Source organism: Carcharodon carcharias, chromosome 3, assembly GCF_017639515.1.
Source record: "Carcharodon carcharias isolate sCarCar2 chromosome 3, sCarCar2.pri, whole genome shotgun sequence".
Classification (NCBI taxonomy): domain Eukaryota; kingdom Metazoa; phylum Chordata; class Chondrichthyes; order Lamniformes; family Lamnidae; genus Carcharodon; species Carcharodon carcharias.
In genome coordinates this window covers 124,976,751-124,995,900 of record NC_054469.1, presented here as the reverse complement: position 1 = coordinate 124,995,900, position 19,150 = coordinate 124,976,751, and the positions used below count along the sequence as shown (strand labels likewise).

The window sequence follows — 19,150 nt, the reverse complement described above, 5'->3', positions numbered from 1 at the left end:
AAGGAGATGGAAATGGAATTGCTAAGGGCCACATTTTCCCAGCAAATTCCATTCCAAAAGCAGCTGCAGTGATTGATGACCTTTTCCCTCAACATCATTTCATACCAAGCACCAGCTTACATGCAAAAGAAAGGAGGAAAAGAGAGAGAAGAAGATAAGAACAGAGAGATCCAGTAAGGTATACATGGCGGATTAATAATACCATTCTTCAGTGGATTACCACCTCTGGAAAGGAAGGAGAGTGGTTCCACAGCAAATAAAAGAGTAATGAATCAGAGTGAAGAAAACAGAAGAGGAGAGACAGAGAAACAGAAATACAAAGACAAAGCCAGGTAAAAGAGTGACTATAGTCTCTAACGTTCTACATATATTACAACTAATTGGTTAGTGTATACAGCAGAGTAGTTGCAAATCACAGTTAACATTTGATTTGTGCATCATAGAAGGTAAACCTCAATGAATATCAATAGAAGGTCCAAATGTGTGTAGCTGCCATAGGTGGATGGCCTAGTAACAATAATAATAATCGCTAGGTTTACCAAAAGATGATAAAATCATTGAAATAGATGTATAAAACAAAATATTTTAAATGCAAAAAGCATTGGTGCAAAGTTCATTTCACAAACACTTGTATTTCTGTAGCATCCCCCAAGTAGGATGACATCCTGTTGCAATTTAAATTAAGAAGAACAAACATAGCAATTAATCAAAAACATGATGGAAGGAAGCACCGAGTGAACCTTTAAACTTTTTCAACAGTCACTCTCCCACACTCACTTGCATCATCCCAATTCACAAAGGAACTTTACTTCTTGCAGACCCGATTCAAAGAGGCACAGCATCCCACAATCTCTCCTTTCACTTTCACCCATTTTCTCTCCTTCTGCGTCTATTTTCCCGCTGCTATGCAACCTTCCCTCTTTATCCTTGCATTCTGCCCTCCTTTCCCTGCTACAAGGTGTCCCTCTCACATTAGTAAACATTTTCCCTCCCACCTTGGCATCCATTCCCTCCTGTCTGCTCATATCAGAGTCCATTGGCCAATGTACCAGGCAAGTCCCACTCTTATCTCTTTGTGTACTTCCTGCACTAATTGGATCTGTACCCTGGAGGTAGGAACCAATGTCTGTAGGTGTTTCTGCTTACAGCAGACTGGGCTGGTGCTCTGCGCCAGTAAAGTTGGAACCGTATGCGAAGGAACTGTGGACCTGCCCAGTATGTGAGTTGACTGTCAATGTGAAAAGTGGAAGATTGACTTGTGTAATTTACTTACTGACCAACTGACTAGACACTGGCCAGTACAAGTTGTTTCATGAGGTACCTCCTCCAATATACAAATCATAACTGCTTTTAATCTGGAGGGTCTGATCTATCTGTTTTAAATTTCAAGCAGAAAATATAGCAAAGATGAACAAATGACTACACTGAGAAACATAAGTAACCAAAGAGCTTGGAAAACAGCTTGGACCTACAAAAAGAGCGTGTGAAGCGCCATTTTTTTCTTTCTGGTAAGTGGGGGTTGGTCCGTATTGAACTATTGCTTCATAATCATATAGAATTTTCTTTCAAGTATTGCCATAATGAAGTATGTAATTAGGTTGCAAATCATTGAACCATGACAACTGATTTTGATTTAAATTGAAGATGTAAGCAGATTCTGTGCACCAGTGATTGTGTAGGCGTAGACTCATAGACAGGCAATGACAATCCAGAAATACCAACCGTCTGCTTGGTGCAGAGCCTGGAAAACAGCTGATATGTGGCTCACTGAAGTCACCCCATCAGCCACGGTGACTCACCTCGCCCATACATGTGCTGAAACATGCGCACGAACAGGAGAGGGGAACAATGGAGCCTATGGGGAAACTTTCGTGAGCCAAAAATCAGCTGGGTCCCTTGCTCGCACATGCGCCGTGCAGTCGGGGGTTGGAAACGCTGACAATACTGTGCAGTTGCTAATGATGTTTACAGTAGAAGTGAGGGGGCGGGGGAGGCGAATGAAAAACTACATTTCGGCTGTATTTAAACATCGTATGTAAATTCTGCTGAGCAAATGGAATATAAACATTTGGATAAGTTTGTTTTATTATTTTTGTTGACAAACTTTCCTTTCTGTGAACCTGTGTTTTAATGTGTAGAAACACATTTCCTATTCCCATATTTTTTTGAGAGTTGACTCTTTATATTTGTAATATGTTCTTATTTTCTTCCATTTTACTCACAAGCTTTGACTGTAACTTTTGCTTTGTGCTTGTTCTCTCTTTTGTCCCCGGATAGGATTTCACTTTTTTTGTGAATGAACTCTCCCTCCTCCCCCCCCCCCCCCCCCAGTTAAACTTTGGGATTTGTTTTCTGAATGAACTCCTCCTTCCCCTTGGTCTTTCGCTGATCTCTGTGAATTTGACCTTTTTTTGTGAATGAACTCTCCCTCCCCCCTCTCGGTCTTTATCCCTCGCTTGGCTCTACATTTGAAGACTTTTTTTGTGAATGAATGTCCCGGCACCACGACCTCTTTGCTGTCAAGATGTGCTGGCTTTTTTTATGCGAAATAAATTCGCCTTCCCCTTCAACTTTGAATAGTTTCTTATTTCTTTCTCTCTTTTTCTCTCACACTCTTTCGCCTGGAGGGAAACTGTTGCTCTATGAATAAACACATCAATCAACTGAAAAGCAGTCTGCACCATTGGTTAGCTCAGCAAAGCCATGCAAATTGAGCTTGGTCATGCACAAAGCGCCACCCCGCCTCTCCCCCACTCCCCCACCCCCCCTCGTTGCTGCGGTAACCATTCTTCCTGCCTGATTAGACAGCTTGAAAACTGTTTCACAGATTATATTAAAGAAACAGTGGGGAAAGAGACGGGGACATTTTAGGAAGTTAAAAAAGCTCAACCACAAAACTTTTAACTCACATCTTTCTTAAAGCAGCATTCTGTTTTTTTTTGCTGTAAGATTTCCACCTGCAAGTTTTGAACACACGAGAACTTTGCATTTTCTAAAAAAACCCAATTACATATTTAAAAATAAAACATCTGCAGCTTTTGCAGGATGCGTCACTGTTGCCCGGGATTTTTTTTCCCCTGACTCCTACAAACATTAAACGCGATCTGGAAAGATCAGAAATGTTATAGTCTTTTATTTTAGTTCGCCGCATAATTAACATAGTTTTTAAAAATCATGTATGGTTCGCATGTGGCCCTTCATGAGATGTGCTGAATTACACCGCACCGCACGGCAAGCTTTAGGTAGGCAGGGCCAATTTGATCGATATTGTTTTGCAAGGAGTATTTGTTCGGTCTTACATCTGCTCCGGACTCGCAAGACTGAAAAGAAAGTGCACGTTTCTCTGGATTATTAACACTGAATTACATTTTGATAATAATGACCTTGTGTTGGGTAGCTCTGGGTAGCCTATAACGTGTCTCCGAAACTTGTTTTAAATGTCGGGGGTTCGTATCTTTCTCAGAAATGTGATGTTTAGAATTAGATGCGGTGTGCTAACTGATTTAACCCCTCTTCCCCCGGTTGTTTGGATAATTGCATTCTAGCCTGCGTTAGTCCTAGGGAAAGCAAGCCTGTATCTTTAATCAAGTCGAGGAGTGAGTGATTGACAGCTAGAAATTGGAGCCGATGAAACAGACAGACAACCAATGAGAAAGATCCATTAGAAAACACTGGAGGCCCCTGGAGGAGAAGCAAAGGAAAAACGAGTGAATTGAGCACAATCATAGGTCTGGGCTGCCTTGAAAGGACTCTACATCAACTAATTCATGCTATTTACCAAATCTGACGGGAATATTTATAGGCGATCGCTCTGCACCCATTCAGGTGAGACCCTGTTCAACTTTTGCAAGCCTCTAGAGCATTGCGTGATCAGCGTTACAGAGATAATAATAATAAAACGCTCTCCATATAGTCCCGTTATCTGCATATAAGGAAAACATTTGGGAATTCCACGATGATCGCCATTAGCAGTTTACTGTGTGTTTCCCAGGTTTACACACCCTTTATATCGATGCGAATGCATACGCACTGATAAGTCCGAAGTACCAAGGCTAGGATCAGTTTTGTGCTCTTCCCCCAGCAGTTTGTGCATGTTTGCAGGCTGATCGCTATCTCTCTGGAACAGGTTGGGGCGGTCGTCTTGAGTTTTTTTTTGTGAATGGGGCGCTGAAGGCTAATTAGATATGCAAGTTCAGGCGGTCCATTCAAGATTTTTCTTTGGCCATCTTCTATCGTTGTAGGCTGATCGAGTCCATCAAGGCACCGTCTCTCCATCTAAATGCTGAAGAATAAGACGAGCTAAGAGTTTGCGATGAGCTGCGGAATGGACGGATACTACGATCAGCAAGTGCCTTACATGATAACTTCTGTAAGTGAACTGACAAGTGGATTAGTAAGAACTTGGCGAGCGGAAGCGATTTAAAAAAAAACATTTTGCTGTTTTATGAACGACATCGCCATAAACTCAGCTGCAATTCATTTAACGTTGGTAACAAAACCACGAGTAGGGCTGAAAGGAAACTGAGATTTTTTTGAACAAGGCGATGTTTGATTTGACTGTAACCCACTTCACCCCCCCCCCCACCCACCATATTCCTGACTTTGCATTTTCCTCCAACAGGGTTGGGGGAAGTACATGTCAAGTACAAAACTTACTTATACCACAACTCAACCAGGCTATAAAATGCCACCACTATGACAAATAATGCAACACTGCTTCAGTAAGCAGAAGGTTCTCAAAAGTCAGGGACCAACCTCTCACAGTGCACGCAGGCTCCTGTTGCAAATACTAGGAATAGAGGAAACGTACTTTACTCCTGATTAATTCAGAGATGCGACATTGCCCCTTGTTCACCACTCATGCTATTTCATTGTCTACAACATGGCACATTTCCACAAAAGCATCAATTTTCCAACTAATCCCGTCCTTTGCTGCCTATTTATATTTTAATATCTCCAATAGTTTTGGAATCCTTGTCATACTCGCACGCACCATTGCTCAATGCAAACGAATGCACAGGTTTGTCATAAATAGTTCAAAGGGGTAAAATAAATTCACGGTGATAATCTAGGATCAATTTTTCACTTTTAAAAAAAAATATATACGTTAAGTTCTCAAAGTCCACACACTGGCTAACTGGCCCTAATTATTTGATAGCAAGTTGTAAAGGGAGTTTTGAGAACAGGGACTCACCCTAAGAAATGCGCGATGTATATACTTCCATGTAGCAGGTTGTGCGCCTCCGCATTTTAACAAACATTTTGTCTTCTGTAGAAACCGCATGGAGGGAAATGTAGTGAAAGGACAACAAGTGAAAGAAAAAGAAAATTCATTGACACAGACTTAGCTCAAGATTCGGAAGGTAACTTTCTTCAAAATGAAATATGCTCTATTTCGCCTACTCTGTCTTCCACTCGCCCAGCGTTTGTTTTTCTCTTTATTAAAAATGCCTCCAATACCTTTTGACGTTTCCTCTGCCACTAGTATTTGTAGTTAAGGGTTTGTACATTCGTCTCATATCTTACCATCAAATGTAGGGCACAGTTCATATATTCAGTAACTTTGGGCACAGATCTTAAACACAACCCTGCTTAACATTCATTTCCTGTTGTATGCTGAATTTTGAGATATTTATACAATCTGCCACATAACTCCGTGTTTTTGTGACTGGCAATCCTCTCTAATCTACAGAGATTGTGCATAATGTATAAAATAATTGAATTAGTCAAACAGACCTCTGGCCGTTTAATTTGCTGTTGTAGCAATTAATATTTTCTGGCTGATTTCGGCTAGAGAAACGATCACGGTAAAAAAAAACTGTCTTTTTGTGTCAGGGCATGTTCTAGAAGGGGGGAACTTTAACAACCCACTGCATGAGATTTAGATCTGATCAATATTGCTGGTTAAAACTCCCATCCGAGTATACAGAGTACTGCATGCAGTTGCAGGACGTTGAATGTTAAGGCAAGGTAATTAAGTCTGTTTCACGCATTTTCGGCTGATCTGAACTGTTGATTTCAGGTTGAAAAAAAACACTATTCAAGCCGCAACAATGTTTTGATTTTTTTTTTCTTTTCTCCTGTCTCTGCAGAACTTTTTCAGGATTTGAGCCAGCTGCAGGAAACCTGGCTCGCAGAAGGTAAGGAACTCTCACAGCCCTGGGAGAGAGAATAAAAATGTAGAAAAGAAAACAATTGCGACGCCTAAAAGTTGCGTTCCTAACGTGAAGCCCAATTAATTGAGCTCGAAAAGAGCCACCTCATGTGTCATGCATACATTATAGACTGTGATTAGTCTGCCTTGGGGAACTCGGGGCTGATCTTCCCAGTGTCATCACAGATTACCAGGAGAAATTGCTTCCAGTTTACAATCACATCTGCTTTTGGGGGAAGATCTGCAGCCGCCCAGACAGCTAGACTTAAGTTTGAAAGCACCATTTAGTTTTGACTGGCGATGATTTTACTTGATCAATCTTCATTGCTGCAGGAGACTTTTTAAAGCGTGAATTATTAAGACACTAGGCTACATCTGAGCTCCGATGGTGCCAAAAAACGAGCTTTGATGTTCTTTAGGTGTTGTTTTCTGATGGCAAAAAGTGTTTATATTCCTCGATTCATCGCGACGGGATGCTTCAGGATTTGAGTGCAAGTGTCTTTTATCCAGCTTGCTCACAGCACAGAAGTTTAGGTTTGTAGCTGGCATATTTTAAATCTCATATTTATCTTAAAGATATGGCAAATTTCTAAATAATTGGGTGATTTTGAGACCTATAACTTTAAGTTCCATATATTTTAAAACCACTTTTATTAATGTAACTAAGCTATATAATTAGTGCCAAAATGTGTTTCAAATAATTATTGTTAGTTTTAAACTGCATCAGTTGGCTTAAAGGATAATTTCAGTGCGATTTAGAAATTGGTTAAAAGAAGTATTTATATTGAGAGTTTTATTCTTTGAATTAAAATAGTTAATGCACAAGAACGTCAAATGAGACAGAAGGTGAACACATTTCTATTTAACTGCACTCGTCCTGTGATCATAATTTTTATTTATCAGTATTAAATAATAACGATGCTTCAGTAAGCCTCAGAAAATGCTTATATAAACGTGCCTCAGTTTTGTTGACCTTTTGCAGTTCCAAATGATCCTGGTTTTATCATTGCAACTGCTAAAGTCTGATCCTAATCTGACTGTCTGGGCACCAAGTGGAATGCAATTCATTGGCATTATTGTAAATATATTTGGATGAAAAGGATTAACAGTTGCAGCAGTGACTGGGAGAAAACTAGTATTAGGCAGCAATTTTGTTTTAAAAAGCCTGTTTTGACAATTTGACAAAGTGAAATATTTACCTTCATCCATTTCCTAATCTCTCCAAAACCTACTTTGCTGAGTTGCAGCCCTATCTTTTTCCCATCAGATGTTGTGGCTATTGTGGCTCTAGGAACCTATTAGGAAAATAATTGTTTCCTGTCAACTTTGAATAAGAATATCCTTAAAGGAAATTCATTATTTTTACTGAGTTCTTCTGCAAGCATTCTGAGTACCTTTTAAGACGTTGAATAACATTTGAATACTCTGATTTAACTGAGCGCCAAAAGGAGAGGAGGAATAGACATTTTCCAGCCTTTTCATTGGGCTGTGTGGCATGACCAGGTATTTAAAAGTGCCTGAGATACTTAAAAAGCCAACTTCATCTAAAGGAAAATGTTACTTTTGGTTCATGGGCTGGAAGATGCGTAAAGTTTACTGAAAACATGTTCTGTTTAGTACCAGTAAGTAAAATTGTATAATAGTCATGCAACATGCAATAAGATGTTCACAAAGCACCTACTTGGATATATTAATAGTTAATTAATAGTGTATGTAATCATTTTTCTGCTACTGTCTGTGGACCGAAAGCACATATCAGTGTGCCATTAATTCGGGGTTAAACAGTTTGAATGGTTCCAACGTTGAATGAAGTTCATGAATACCATGGACCGTGTTGCTATTGTAAGGAGACGGCCTTTATTCTTCCTGTTTATTTTTCTGCCCCAGATTTAAGCGCAATGTCGGGTGAACACTAACTGCATTCTAAACTCTAATAATATTGGCCTTTTTAACTGCGAATAATCAAGGTTCGGGGAGAAAGTAGTTCATATTACCAGCAGTCGTCTCAGTGTGTGTGGGTAGTATTAAATACATGGGTTGTTGAGACAGAAATGATTTTGTTGACATAACAAAGCTGTGCTGTAACGCTGATTTTCACTTTGCCAACTATTTTGCGAGTTACAATTTGCCTCGATAACCCGATCTAAATGATGATTGCCGATTTTGATAGTATCGAATGTTTCACAATTCCGTTGTCCTCTTAACAGATTTGCAAAGTAGCCCTAGTGCTAGATATCGCCCTTGTGATCAGCAGTGTTAGCCTTTGTTACCATTGCATTGTTTGCACTGCATTTGAAGTTGGTAAACATTGAAAGGATGACTGGGGACTGGGTGTACTGAAAACAGATAGAAAGTAACCAAATTGAGATCGGGCAAGGCATTTTGAACAGTCCTAAAATAACATGGTCAAAAAATAAACATATGCAACATTTTTTCACTTTGATATATGAAAATAATCTCAGTTGTTTCCGTTCTGTTGTACAGTGATTAGCATGTTATTTCAAGGTATTAGTGTGGACACATTAGAAATATCTGTGTAGGTAGATGAATGTTGAGGTTATGCAGTCTGTAAGGAGCCACTTCTCAGGGTTCTAGTTGTGTCTGAGCATCCGGTAATGTTTTTGGTTCTGTCATGAGTTTTGACATTATCCGTTCCATTGTTTGGTTTCTGACAGGTAACAGAGCGAGAATGGAGGCAGGCTCGGTTACTTCTAAACACTTTTTGTGTTAAGTGCGTTTTTTAAACCCGATATCCATGCCCCTTGTCTTCCTACAGTTTTTCTTGAATCAGAGGTGCCCAACCTTGTTGCCATGTGATCTATCCCATAGTTGATCAGCTGCCCAGAATACATACTTAATACCCGACTCAAGTTTTCTTTTCCTTGATTTCTTTTTGTGATTTGTGTTTTTTGATTAGAAACTTTGCCTAACATAGTTGACTTACATCTGCAGGACCTCGACTTGAATAGAGGCCAGACTGGCACAATGGCAATTCTGGCTCTGAGAGATTTAGAGGAATTGAAGTCTTGTTGAACAGATGCCCACGGCACTAAGTTCCTATAACTTTGCATGGATTGGTATTAAATTGTTCATCATGCCCCATCATGTGGCTAGTGCGGAAAATGGAAATAAAAAATGCATTGGTGCTACAGAAGCATTCTTCTAAGTTGTGGTTAAGGCACATGGTGATGGAGCATAGAAAGAGCTTTGCTATTAATCTGACCGATGTTATTCCTGACTTGATAGTCAAATGCTGGATGCCAGAAGTTGGATACCATCCCACTTGCCAGCATTGATAATGACCACCTTCAACGCAAAAAATGTACCAAAATGTGTGAACTTAAAGCAAATGTTTTTTTCTTCTGCCAGATGGGAATCATACCCTGGCAAGAGATGGTAAAATACACCTGTAAAGAGTAGCTAAATTCAAACAATGGTTGAGGCTTCAGTTGCGAACTAGGCCATGTGTTTGGCTCTTGAGCAGTCTATCATTAACAGAACAACCACTTCTGAGAATTATACTGTTGCCCAGGTTAACGATAGCTCCCAACAGGTAGCATTGCTGCATTTTTCTCCAATTAGTTTACCCTGGTTCTGCTCTGCTAACAGGTAGTATTGAAATAACAGTACTACAGAACATCAGCTTATTAAGTGTGTGATGGAAAATGATTGTAAGCCCGAAGCTACGAAAGGTACTACATATGCTAATGAATTTCAGCATTTTGTTTTTGAATGTAAGTAAAAACAGTGAATTAGTGTTTACAGGGAAAGTTCAAGTTTCCCTTAAACCACCTCCCCTGTCTCCCCCGCCTCTCACCTCTCCACAGGCTAAAGGGTGTGACGTTGGTCTTGTGGTCTGACCACATACTCCAGAATCTGGATTGTTTTTCTGAAGGAAGGTGGGGTTTAGTTTTACTGCTGTCTTATGTAATTGTTCTGGTCAGTTATCTTATTCACTGTCAGCAAGAATGACTCATAGGTTATTTTTTGAATTTGTCTGTTGGTTATTGTTCGTATAAATTTCCTGTTTCATAACACTGGATGTTTTTATTTTAAATGGAGAGGCCAATGGTGGTGACTTCAGTTAACCCTTTCCTGCTTGAGTTGCGGAGGCAGTTCTTTGTTGCTTTCCAATGTTTGTAATTTTCTAAATGCCCTCCATTCCGCAGCATTCGGTATCGAACAAGGACCCAGGAAACTGGTCTCATAGTGGGCATTCACAACTGCAGAGCCTGAAATTATCTCTTTCTTCAAACTGAGCTTCCAAATACTTAGCATGTACAATTATTTTATGAATTAGTTTAGAGAGAAAGCAAATGTGGTTCAGTTGGACAGGTTTTTGTCTAATGTGGCTTTGATTTCTTGACTAAGTGTTCTATTTTTTCTCCAACAAATTTGAATATAAACTGTAGAAGCATGGTTGTAGTTCAGATGGAATGCATGGACTAAATATATATGGGTTTGACTTTAACTGAGCACCATTGCTTCTTAAAAGTATATGAATTTTGTGCAGCCTTTAGATCATTTAACCCCATGGTAAAGGAACATTATTTTTGTGCTTGTTCCATGGTCCTGTTTAGGGAGAAGGCTTAGCGGCTTTGGGCTGTGAATCAGAAGTCAGTTGCCTTAGTCCTGTTGGGCTTTGTTGTATAATGGAGTATAAATGTGGAGGTTGGCTCCCCACTTTTACATCACAGAAACCAGCTCCTTTTGTCTAATAGAACATCATGCACTTACATTTTTGTGACTGTGATCCCATTAGTTCCCCCAACTTCGAGTCCCTTGCGTTATGGAGTTTTGCCGACGGAGGGGAGAAAGCTTTTACGTCTTTAAACTTTGAAGCCCAAAATTCCTTCTGTCTAGTAATGTCAGGGGTAAGCAAATTTAATTTTAAGGTCAAAGTTAATTTCAGCCCTTATTGTAATGTTCTAATTTTCTTTTTTGTGCTGAAATGCTACTAATATTCTCAGCGAGGACAATGTATCCTGTGCCATCAACTTAAAGTCCCACCGGTAGTTCTAAAAAATTGCTGATCAACCAAAGCGAGCTGGACCATTTACTTTAATGTGCTCTGTGGTTGTCATTGAGGGTCTATAATTGTACCAGAATCTGGTCAGCCACATTGAGTTTATTTTAGAAAAAAAGGAAATAAAAAGGTTGTTTTAGGAACTGGTTATAAAACAAGAAAAACCCGCAAGTTTTCTCTTAATTTAAAAATATTATCAAAGCAAAAATCAGCAGGCTAATTTACAATTTCATAATGCCAGCTTACCAGGAGCCCATATCAGAAATATGGTTGCACATTAATTTAAATGGTCAGAAAATCATGCAGAGTGTGCACCCAGATTCTCCATCTGCAGTGCAAAGCCAGAAGTTCAAGAATAAACTGTAGGAAGTAAATTGTCAGGCTGGTAAAACTTGCCTGCAGTTTTCAGCTATTTTCTTATCTTTTTCTCCGTTAATTTTATCCACTTTTCCACAGCTGTTGCCTCTTTGCTGGGATGTGGTTCCATGTATGGCAGTCACCCCCCAATGCTTCACTCAATTGACTATTATTAATTTATGAAGCTTGGCAGTGAATTTCCATCGGCTATTCAACCACAGGGATCATCAAGTGAAATCTTATCTTGACCCGATGCCCACAAAGCTCATGGATAGTGCCCAAGAGTAGATTTTCATTTGAATACTTGGTTCACTGGAGCTAATAAAACTCCCCTTAACGTTTCACCAGCTAACTCTGCAAAGACTGTGGGGTGGGGCGGGGGGTTGGGGGGGTGGGGGGTGGGGGGGGGGGGTGTGTGTGTGTGATCTTCATATTATGAAGTATTACTTTCACACTTTGTTGAACATTATTTTAGTGTTGAACTAAACCTATAAACTGTTTAAAAGCATAATCATGATAAAATGCGATGAGTATGAATCAAACTGATTATATGCACAGATCTATCCAGACTGTTTTTACAGTACTTGCTTGTTTTGATATCAGTTCCGATGAGCTGAAACTAGTACAATTCATGGGAGCACAATGGAGATTTAAATAAGGGTCATTTGGGAGATGGGAAATTATGATAAGGCTTCTCAAAGGCACCAAACTATGCCTCATTCTCAGAGCATCCCTTTACTAATTCTTACTGAATTTCTTATACAAAATGCAATGTTTGGTGCAGGACTAAGCATACATTACTTGAAGAGCCATGACCTGCAGGGCCATGGATGTAGTGCAGGAAGGCGGGATTAGGCTAGCTAGCTCTTCGTCAACCAGTACAGTCATGATGAGCCGAATTGTTTCCTGTATCATAAATTTTTCTATGATTGCTTTGTTACCCGCCACAGTCTGTAATGTTTCCAAAATGGTATAAAAGAAATGTAAAGGGTGAAAGTCTGAAAGACTTGTGTATGTCACACACTATTGATTCCTTTGTAGATTTTAGGAGGAGAAAAAGAACTGTGCTGGCGAATTTCTGTGCATTGCCCATGACACTCGCCAAAACTTTGGTGAAAAAGTGGCAGGAACTCTGGAGACAATGCAAATGGCATTTTTAGTCATTATGCCATCTCCCTGGGATTCCACTGAAATTGTGGTGGGCAAAATTCCAGAAATATAACTTTAGGGATGGACCCGATTTTTCCATTTCCCATTTGTACTTTATTTGCACCCTGAAGAAAATGAAGCAAATGTTTGTCAATTAGCATTAATCTTTATACACGTAAGAGACTACGAAGACCAGACTGGATTGTTATGCTGTGTGAAGTCTGAGGAACATGAACAAGGATTGCAGTGATAGAGAGATTTTCTGAAACTCATCTGATGGCTCAAAATATAGTAGCAGATAATGACAACATCTTGGAGTAGATGTTGACTTTGTGAGATAGTGTAAGCGGTGAATCAGTAGCCTGTTCTACCTCTCCCAATTTTTAATGGAACATTATAAAATGGGCTGTCAATTCACTCTCATTTGTTTATATTATCACACAAAGTCAAAAGCCACCCCCTTGAAGAGATTGTGCAGTTTGTGTTGATGCTACTAAAACAATTTTGCCATTTGACTTTTTTACAGAGAATATGGTCTAACTCTTGATATTTTAATCCTTTTTACCCTGGAGTGGTCCATGGTTAACACAGGTTCAAAGCCAAGGCTATATAATTTCCACTTTACTCACTGTGCTATTATCAATAACAATGTATTTCAAACAATCTATGAGGCACTACCAAAAATCCAGCTCACCACCATAATATCATTTGATGCTGTCGTCTTCAAACTGAATATTTCAAAAAGCAGCAAAAACTGGAGCCCTCCCTATAACTGCTGCTTCATTTCTGAAATCTGAATGGGTTGCCTGAAAATGGGGGAAAAAATGAAACGATATATTTTCCACATCACAACTAATTGGCATAGTGCAAAATAACAAAAGAATGTAAGGAGTAAGTTTAAAGTTGGGGATGGGAATTTCATGTACGTTCACAATAGTTTATTGTAATTTGGATCTTAATATTTAAAGTTGTTATTTGAATTATAAATATGGAAATCATTCCCTGCAGTTATTCTCTGTTTCTGTTTTGTCATGCTTTTTGTACTCCACCCACCCTGTTTATAGCTTCAGTGTCCCTTAGACTGAGTGTGTGGGCTTTTAAAATCCAGCATTGAAACAAAACCAACTTCATTACAATCTCAACTGGAAAGACCTTTTGCGGTGGAAGTTACTTTTGACAAGTTTTTCTGTTGTAGGTTGATGCCTCAGAATAAGTCAGAAATCACACCAAGCTGAATCCTTCACCATGCTTCATCTTACGATGGTATAAGATTATCATAGTGAAAAGAGTAAACTCTATAATAGCTAGATTTGTTTGCTAAGGTGACTTTTGTTTAATGGAGGAGTTTTAATTGCTGATCTTTTGTAGGAAAGACTCTCACCATATCAAATATACTGCTGATTATTGAAAAACCAAAGCTGGTTTCAACCAAATGCCGAAAATTTGGAATAAATCAAATGCTTTTGTTTAGCATTCAGTATTTTCACACATTTTCCTCTTTTTCTTTTCAATAGCTCAAGTCCCAGACAATGATGAACAGTTTGTGCCAGATTTCCAGTCTGAAAACTGTAAGTACAGTATGACTTAGAGCTGATTTTCTTTGATCAATCTGTTTTTAAATTTGAACGATATAACGGTTTATGGTCTTTTGGGGGGGGTGTCGGTGGTGGGGTCTTCTTTCCTTTTCTGTATAACATCAGCAAAGCCGGGACTTGGGCTCCATGTTATGAATGAGGCTGTTGTGGCTGCAGGCAGCTCTAGGAAATACCAACTGGATCAAGGTGTTAAACACAGAGGGATCTGTCATTCATATGTTCTCTGGACTGAAGACAGATGGGGAACCAATTGCATGCAGCTTTGGCAGCTCAAGCCAACTCTCGTTACAGTAACATGAATTCATTGCATGCTCTATTGAAAAAGCTGGGCAGCAGTTTAATGCACAGACGTTAGTGTTGATTAATGTACATAAATCAAGCTATTACCATTTTGCAGTGTAGGTTTTCAAACTGGGATCCCCTGAGGTCATCAGATTTCAACATTTTTTTGCAATGATTGATGCTTTCCTTCCAGTAGCTGACACCATATTTCAGAAGTTAGGACAGCGTTCTTGGGAACATGCCAGTATTTTTAGGGGGTCCTAAACACACAGAAACATTTGAAAATTACTATTTTACCGTATAGGGGTAATTTTAAATGCTGATGCTCACAGCACAGAGCCTCACTCACGATAGGTACATATCAGGAACTTGGGTGTGAGGGGCCAGTATCTAAACTGCAAGATGTGCTCTACTGTACAAGCTTATAACATTAACCCTTAGAGGGCAATACTTATCAAATCAATAGTAATAGCTATAGCTGTGAATACTTCACAGTTTACACTTTTTGATTGAATAAGCACAATCTTAGCCTTATTCATATGGAGACAATGTATTTTTCAATTGTTCAGCATTTAAAATATCTTGCATTAGGGCATTAGTTTGAAAGCCTATTTATTTTTTATCATTTCTTGCTCTATACTTGTACCAAAGTGAGGGCTGAATGTGAAAACCAAGTTGGGATTTCGCTCTTCTACTCATCAACAACATTCTTTCATTATTAAATTTTTTTCCTCTCTCAGCAAATTTTAATTTCAATTGATAGAACTTTTAGTTTAGTAAGCTGTCACCGATTGTAGCCCCAATGTTAATGGCCTTCAGATATTGTGAAATTTCTGCATGCATTACTTAAAATGGTGAATTCCATGGCTACCTGCACTGACAACATGGTAAAATCAAATCAGACTTGCATTTGAGCTGACTGTGTTTTCCGCCCACAGTGGCCTGGGTGGCTTTGTCATTTTATACAGGCTGTTTGAGAGGTTTTGTGTTCAAGGTCCTGTGCTGACCTTTACCAGCCATGCTGAACTGCTTACTAATGTGGTTCTGTTACATAAGTTCACTGTGAGTATCTTTTTGATTGTTGACAAAGTGCTCAGTAACATATCTATTTTTGCAATGAGAAGGCACAATCAAGTGGCTACTGTGATGGTCAATGTAAGAACATCTGCTGGAAGAAAATCCAATCAGAACTTTTCTTCTGCATTATCTAATTCCTGTGCCTCAGCCAGAGAGGAGAAAATTTTGTGTGTGTGCGTGTGCGCCCCTGCATGCATTACAGCTGAAACTTCCATACCCACCTCTATTGCCATTAACGTAAGACTTAATGACAGCAGTAAGGTGGCACAGGTGTTTTGTCAAATTTAAATTTCACTTGTAAATAATTCACATTAGATTGGTTTCACTTTATTTTGTGCAAAATCGCTATTTGTTGAGAATAGCTTAGTCAGAGATCTATATATATTGGCACACCTCATGGTTGACTCATTGATGGTTACAGGGGAGTTAAGGGCATATTCTTTACTGTGGAAGAAACAATGTTGTGTTTTGCATTCACTCTTTATTGAATGTTCATGTTAGTGTCCAGTGTTGTACGCCCCACTCTTCCCAACTCTGTGGGACATGGCTAAATATACAGGTTCAGTTGGCCCTCCCTTCTATTTGTTGTAAAGGACATTGTCTGAGAGCACGCTCAGCGAGGATAATTGAAATGTTGTAGGTGAATTCAAAGCCCTGTAAGGACTCTTCCAACCAACACCTTGAGATGGACCCACATGTGGATAGTACTGACACCATCCTTTAAGCCCCTTATTTTCTTACCTTGATTGACTGTTCCCAACGTCCTTCCCTGCAGCCCCCATCACCACCACATTCAGGACACCAGGCCCAAACCCCACCCTCTGTTCTCCAGATCCCTCTTCCACTCCCAATGCCCCCGACCCCACCCTGTTACCCTTACCCTCATCATTGACTCACCCTTGACAGTCCTGAGCCTCCTTGCCATTCTCCTGCTCCTCCCTCTTGTGCTGTAGTGTTCAACAAGGAAAACCGCTGACCTCCGGCACAACGCCACAAAGCTGATTGGTGCACACCACCTTCAAACAGTAGTGAACCAGGTGCAATGAGATTCTCATGCGCTGCTGACTTTATCTTGAGAGTAATACTTTATTTAAAAATGTCTACCACTAATGAGTATTCATAGTATGCAAATGTATTATTAGTGTGAACCAAGCCACAGGCCGGCATGAGGCCCGGCACGCCGCTGACTTTATCCCTGCATCTCAACCCTCTGTGGGAAATGAAAATTTTGCATCCTGCTTAATTCAGCCACCCCGCACACCATGTTTCCCACTCTTGCGTGCTCCATAAAACTACACCCATATTACTAAACATAAGACAATTGTATGTAGAAGAACATTGAAATCTCAGAAAAGATGTTTTGTCCTATGAGGCCATCCCTGGAGTTGCCATAATTTATTAGGATAAAAGATTTGCATTTAAGTAGTGCTGCTATTCAGAAATGTTTCAAAGTGCTTTGCGTACAATGAATTACTTTGAAGTGCTGTTACTGTTGTCATGTAGATAGACATTTTGTATATAGCAAAATCTTACAAGCATCAATGAGAGAAGTAACTAGTTATTCTATGCTTGGTGGTGTTGGTTGACAGAAGGCTGCCTAACCTTGCTGATAGCTATTATTGATCATAGTTCACTGATCCACACCCAATTTTTAACTACATGTTTGCCTCCAATAATGCTATTGTCAGTTTAGGCAAGCCTGTAATGTAAACAAGTTGGCACCGGTGCTGTCAAAGGCAGCAAAACCCTACTAGAGCAAGAGTTTAACTGTGTTTCCTCAGTGAGAATCTCTGGCTGCTTAAAAGAGCTGAATAGTTGTCCTCAGTGGTACTTAGGACCTGGTTGGTCTTTTAAGTGTGACTGTAGTAAGCTGACCTCTCTGCTCAAGCTGTCCACTATTGAAGCACATTCAACATGGCCAGCATATATAGATCTTACTCTGATATTGGCAAAGCGTTGTGATGAAACCCAGAAAGTCACAAATGGACCTTTTCACTAAGTGTGCTTGCAGTAGATTTGCATGCCCACAGTTGCTTTGAAGCATGTTTACAATTTCTGTGCAATGCCACAAAAGCAGCCTGGTGCATGTCCAATATCTCCTGTGTTGTCTTACATTGCAAATGGGACAACTCAGCATCAGCAGGAATGGATGATTGAACCTTTTACAGTGGAATTATCTTATGATATAAACCCAGTTATGACAATTTGCTATTGTGTCTTATTTGCAACTCTGATTTCAGTGTGTATGCACATTGATTCAGTGATGCAGTGTAGTTATTGTTTGAAGCTGATCAGGCTGACCTTTTACACTGAACTGTGTTATGGAGTGTTGTCGGTTCAAAACGGTGGCTCGTTCAAGCATTCATGTGTAAATCTTGACATAAAGTTCCAAGTCTGCTGATATCTTTGTAATTGTTCATGCAATATTTATGATTAACCTGATCTTGGCATCGTTTTGTTTTAAAGAGCTTCTGCTTTTTCTCTCAACAGCCCTTCCTTCACCATTAAAATGTGGATTTGTTATGCACAGTGACAGATGTCGAGAAACTAGTTTGGCAAACTGCTTTGACAGTAAACCTGTTAACATTTCAATACTGTTGTAGCTTTTTAAAGAGAGCTGTAGTTGATGAAGGAAGGGATGCAGTTTATTTGTGTCATTTGTTAAGTCCTCTCGCTCCCTCCTCCCCAAATAATCTGGTGGCTATTTTTATGAGCCTAAACAGTGCGTGCCAATCAGCCATTCAAAAATGGAGGGCATCACACCCAAGTCTTTGCCCCACTCTCTAGATGTACACATTCAAATAGAAGTCACTGGATAGTGATCAGGAAAAGCAATTCTAGCTAATGTTTCCCTTTCTAGCCGAGGCAGTTGGAGACCATTTGTAGCAGCCCATTGCAACTCTGTAGGATCAGCTAATGCAGCACAGACTTGGATCTGTCATTTTCTCAAGGAGCAGGAATATGGGGTGTGAGCAAGACATCTGAGCAGTATCAATAACAGGAAGAGCGTTTATAAGGAAGTTTCCTCATAGACAATGAATTGCTTTAAAATGCATTCATGGGTCTTTTATCATTTTCATTTTTATCAACAATTTAGTCAATGTTGCATTTATTTCAGATACCAAACAGCAAATGCTTCATAAAATGTAGATAAGGGACCTCATAATTCTATGATCTAATTCTTGACATTAACCATCGCCATTTGTTTCGTATAAATATTGCTCAGCATTTTCTCTGTACCTTGTGATTTAATGTCAAAAAGTGCTCTGGAGGTTGGTGGTGAGGCAGCAAAGGAGTAGGCCACCCGCTGCTCATCCAGATGGTCACCAGTTCAGGACTCTAGTCTGCTGCAGGGGAGTATGACTCCTGTGGTGGGATTCGAAGCCCTTATTGAAAGGTCTAAACTCTCCCTTGCTGGGAGAGGATATTCTGCAGCCCTAGTGAAGCAATATTAAAAAAATATATATTTTTTAAAAGGTGAAAGTGATTATTAGAGCTGGCATAATATAT

The 19,150-nt window shown here is 39.6% G+C and overlaps 1 protein-coding gene across 2 annotated transcripts in view; it reads left to right on the top strand.

Moving 5' to 3' along the window:
* Nucleotides 1-3,722: 3,722 nt before the first annotated feature.
* Nucleotides 3,723-19,150, top strand: part of etv1 (ETS variant transcription factor 1) — a 150,789-nt gene continuing 135,361 nt past the window's right edge. For both annotated transcript variants that reach the window (XM_041184314.1, XM_041184313.1), the window contains exons 1-5: nt 3,723-3,825; nt 4,242-4,369; nt 5,276-5,363; nt 6,093-6,140; nt 14,201-14,254. In XM_041184314.1, the coding sequence (XP_041040248.1) occupies nt 4,313-4,369; nt 5,276-5,363; nt 6,093-6,140; nt 14,201-14,254 (247 nt within the window). In that variant the 5' untranslated portion in view covers nt 3,723-3,825; nt 4,242-4,312. The remainder of the gene's footprint in view (nt 3,826-4,241; nt 4,370-5,275; nt 5,364-6,092; nt 6,141-14,200; nt 14,255-19,150) is intronic.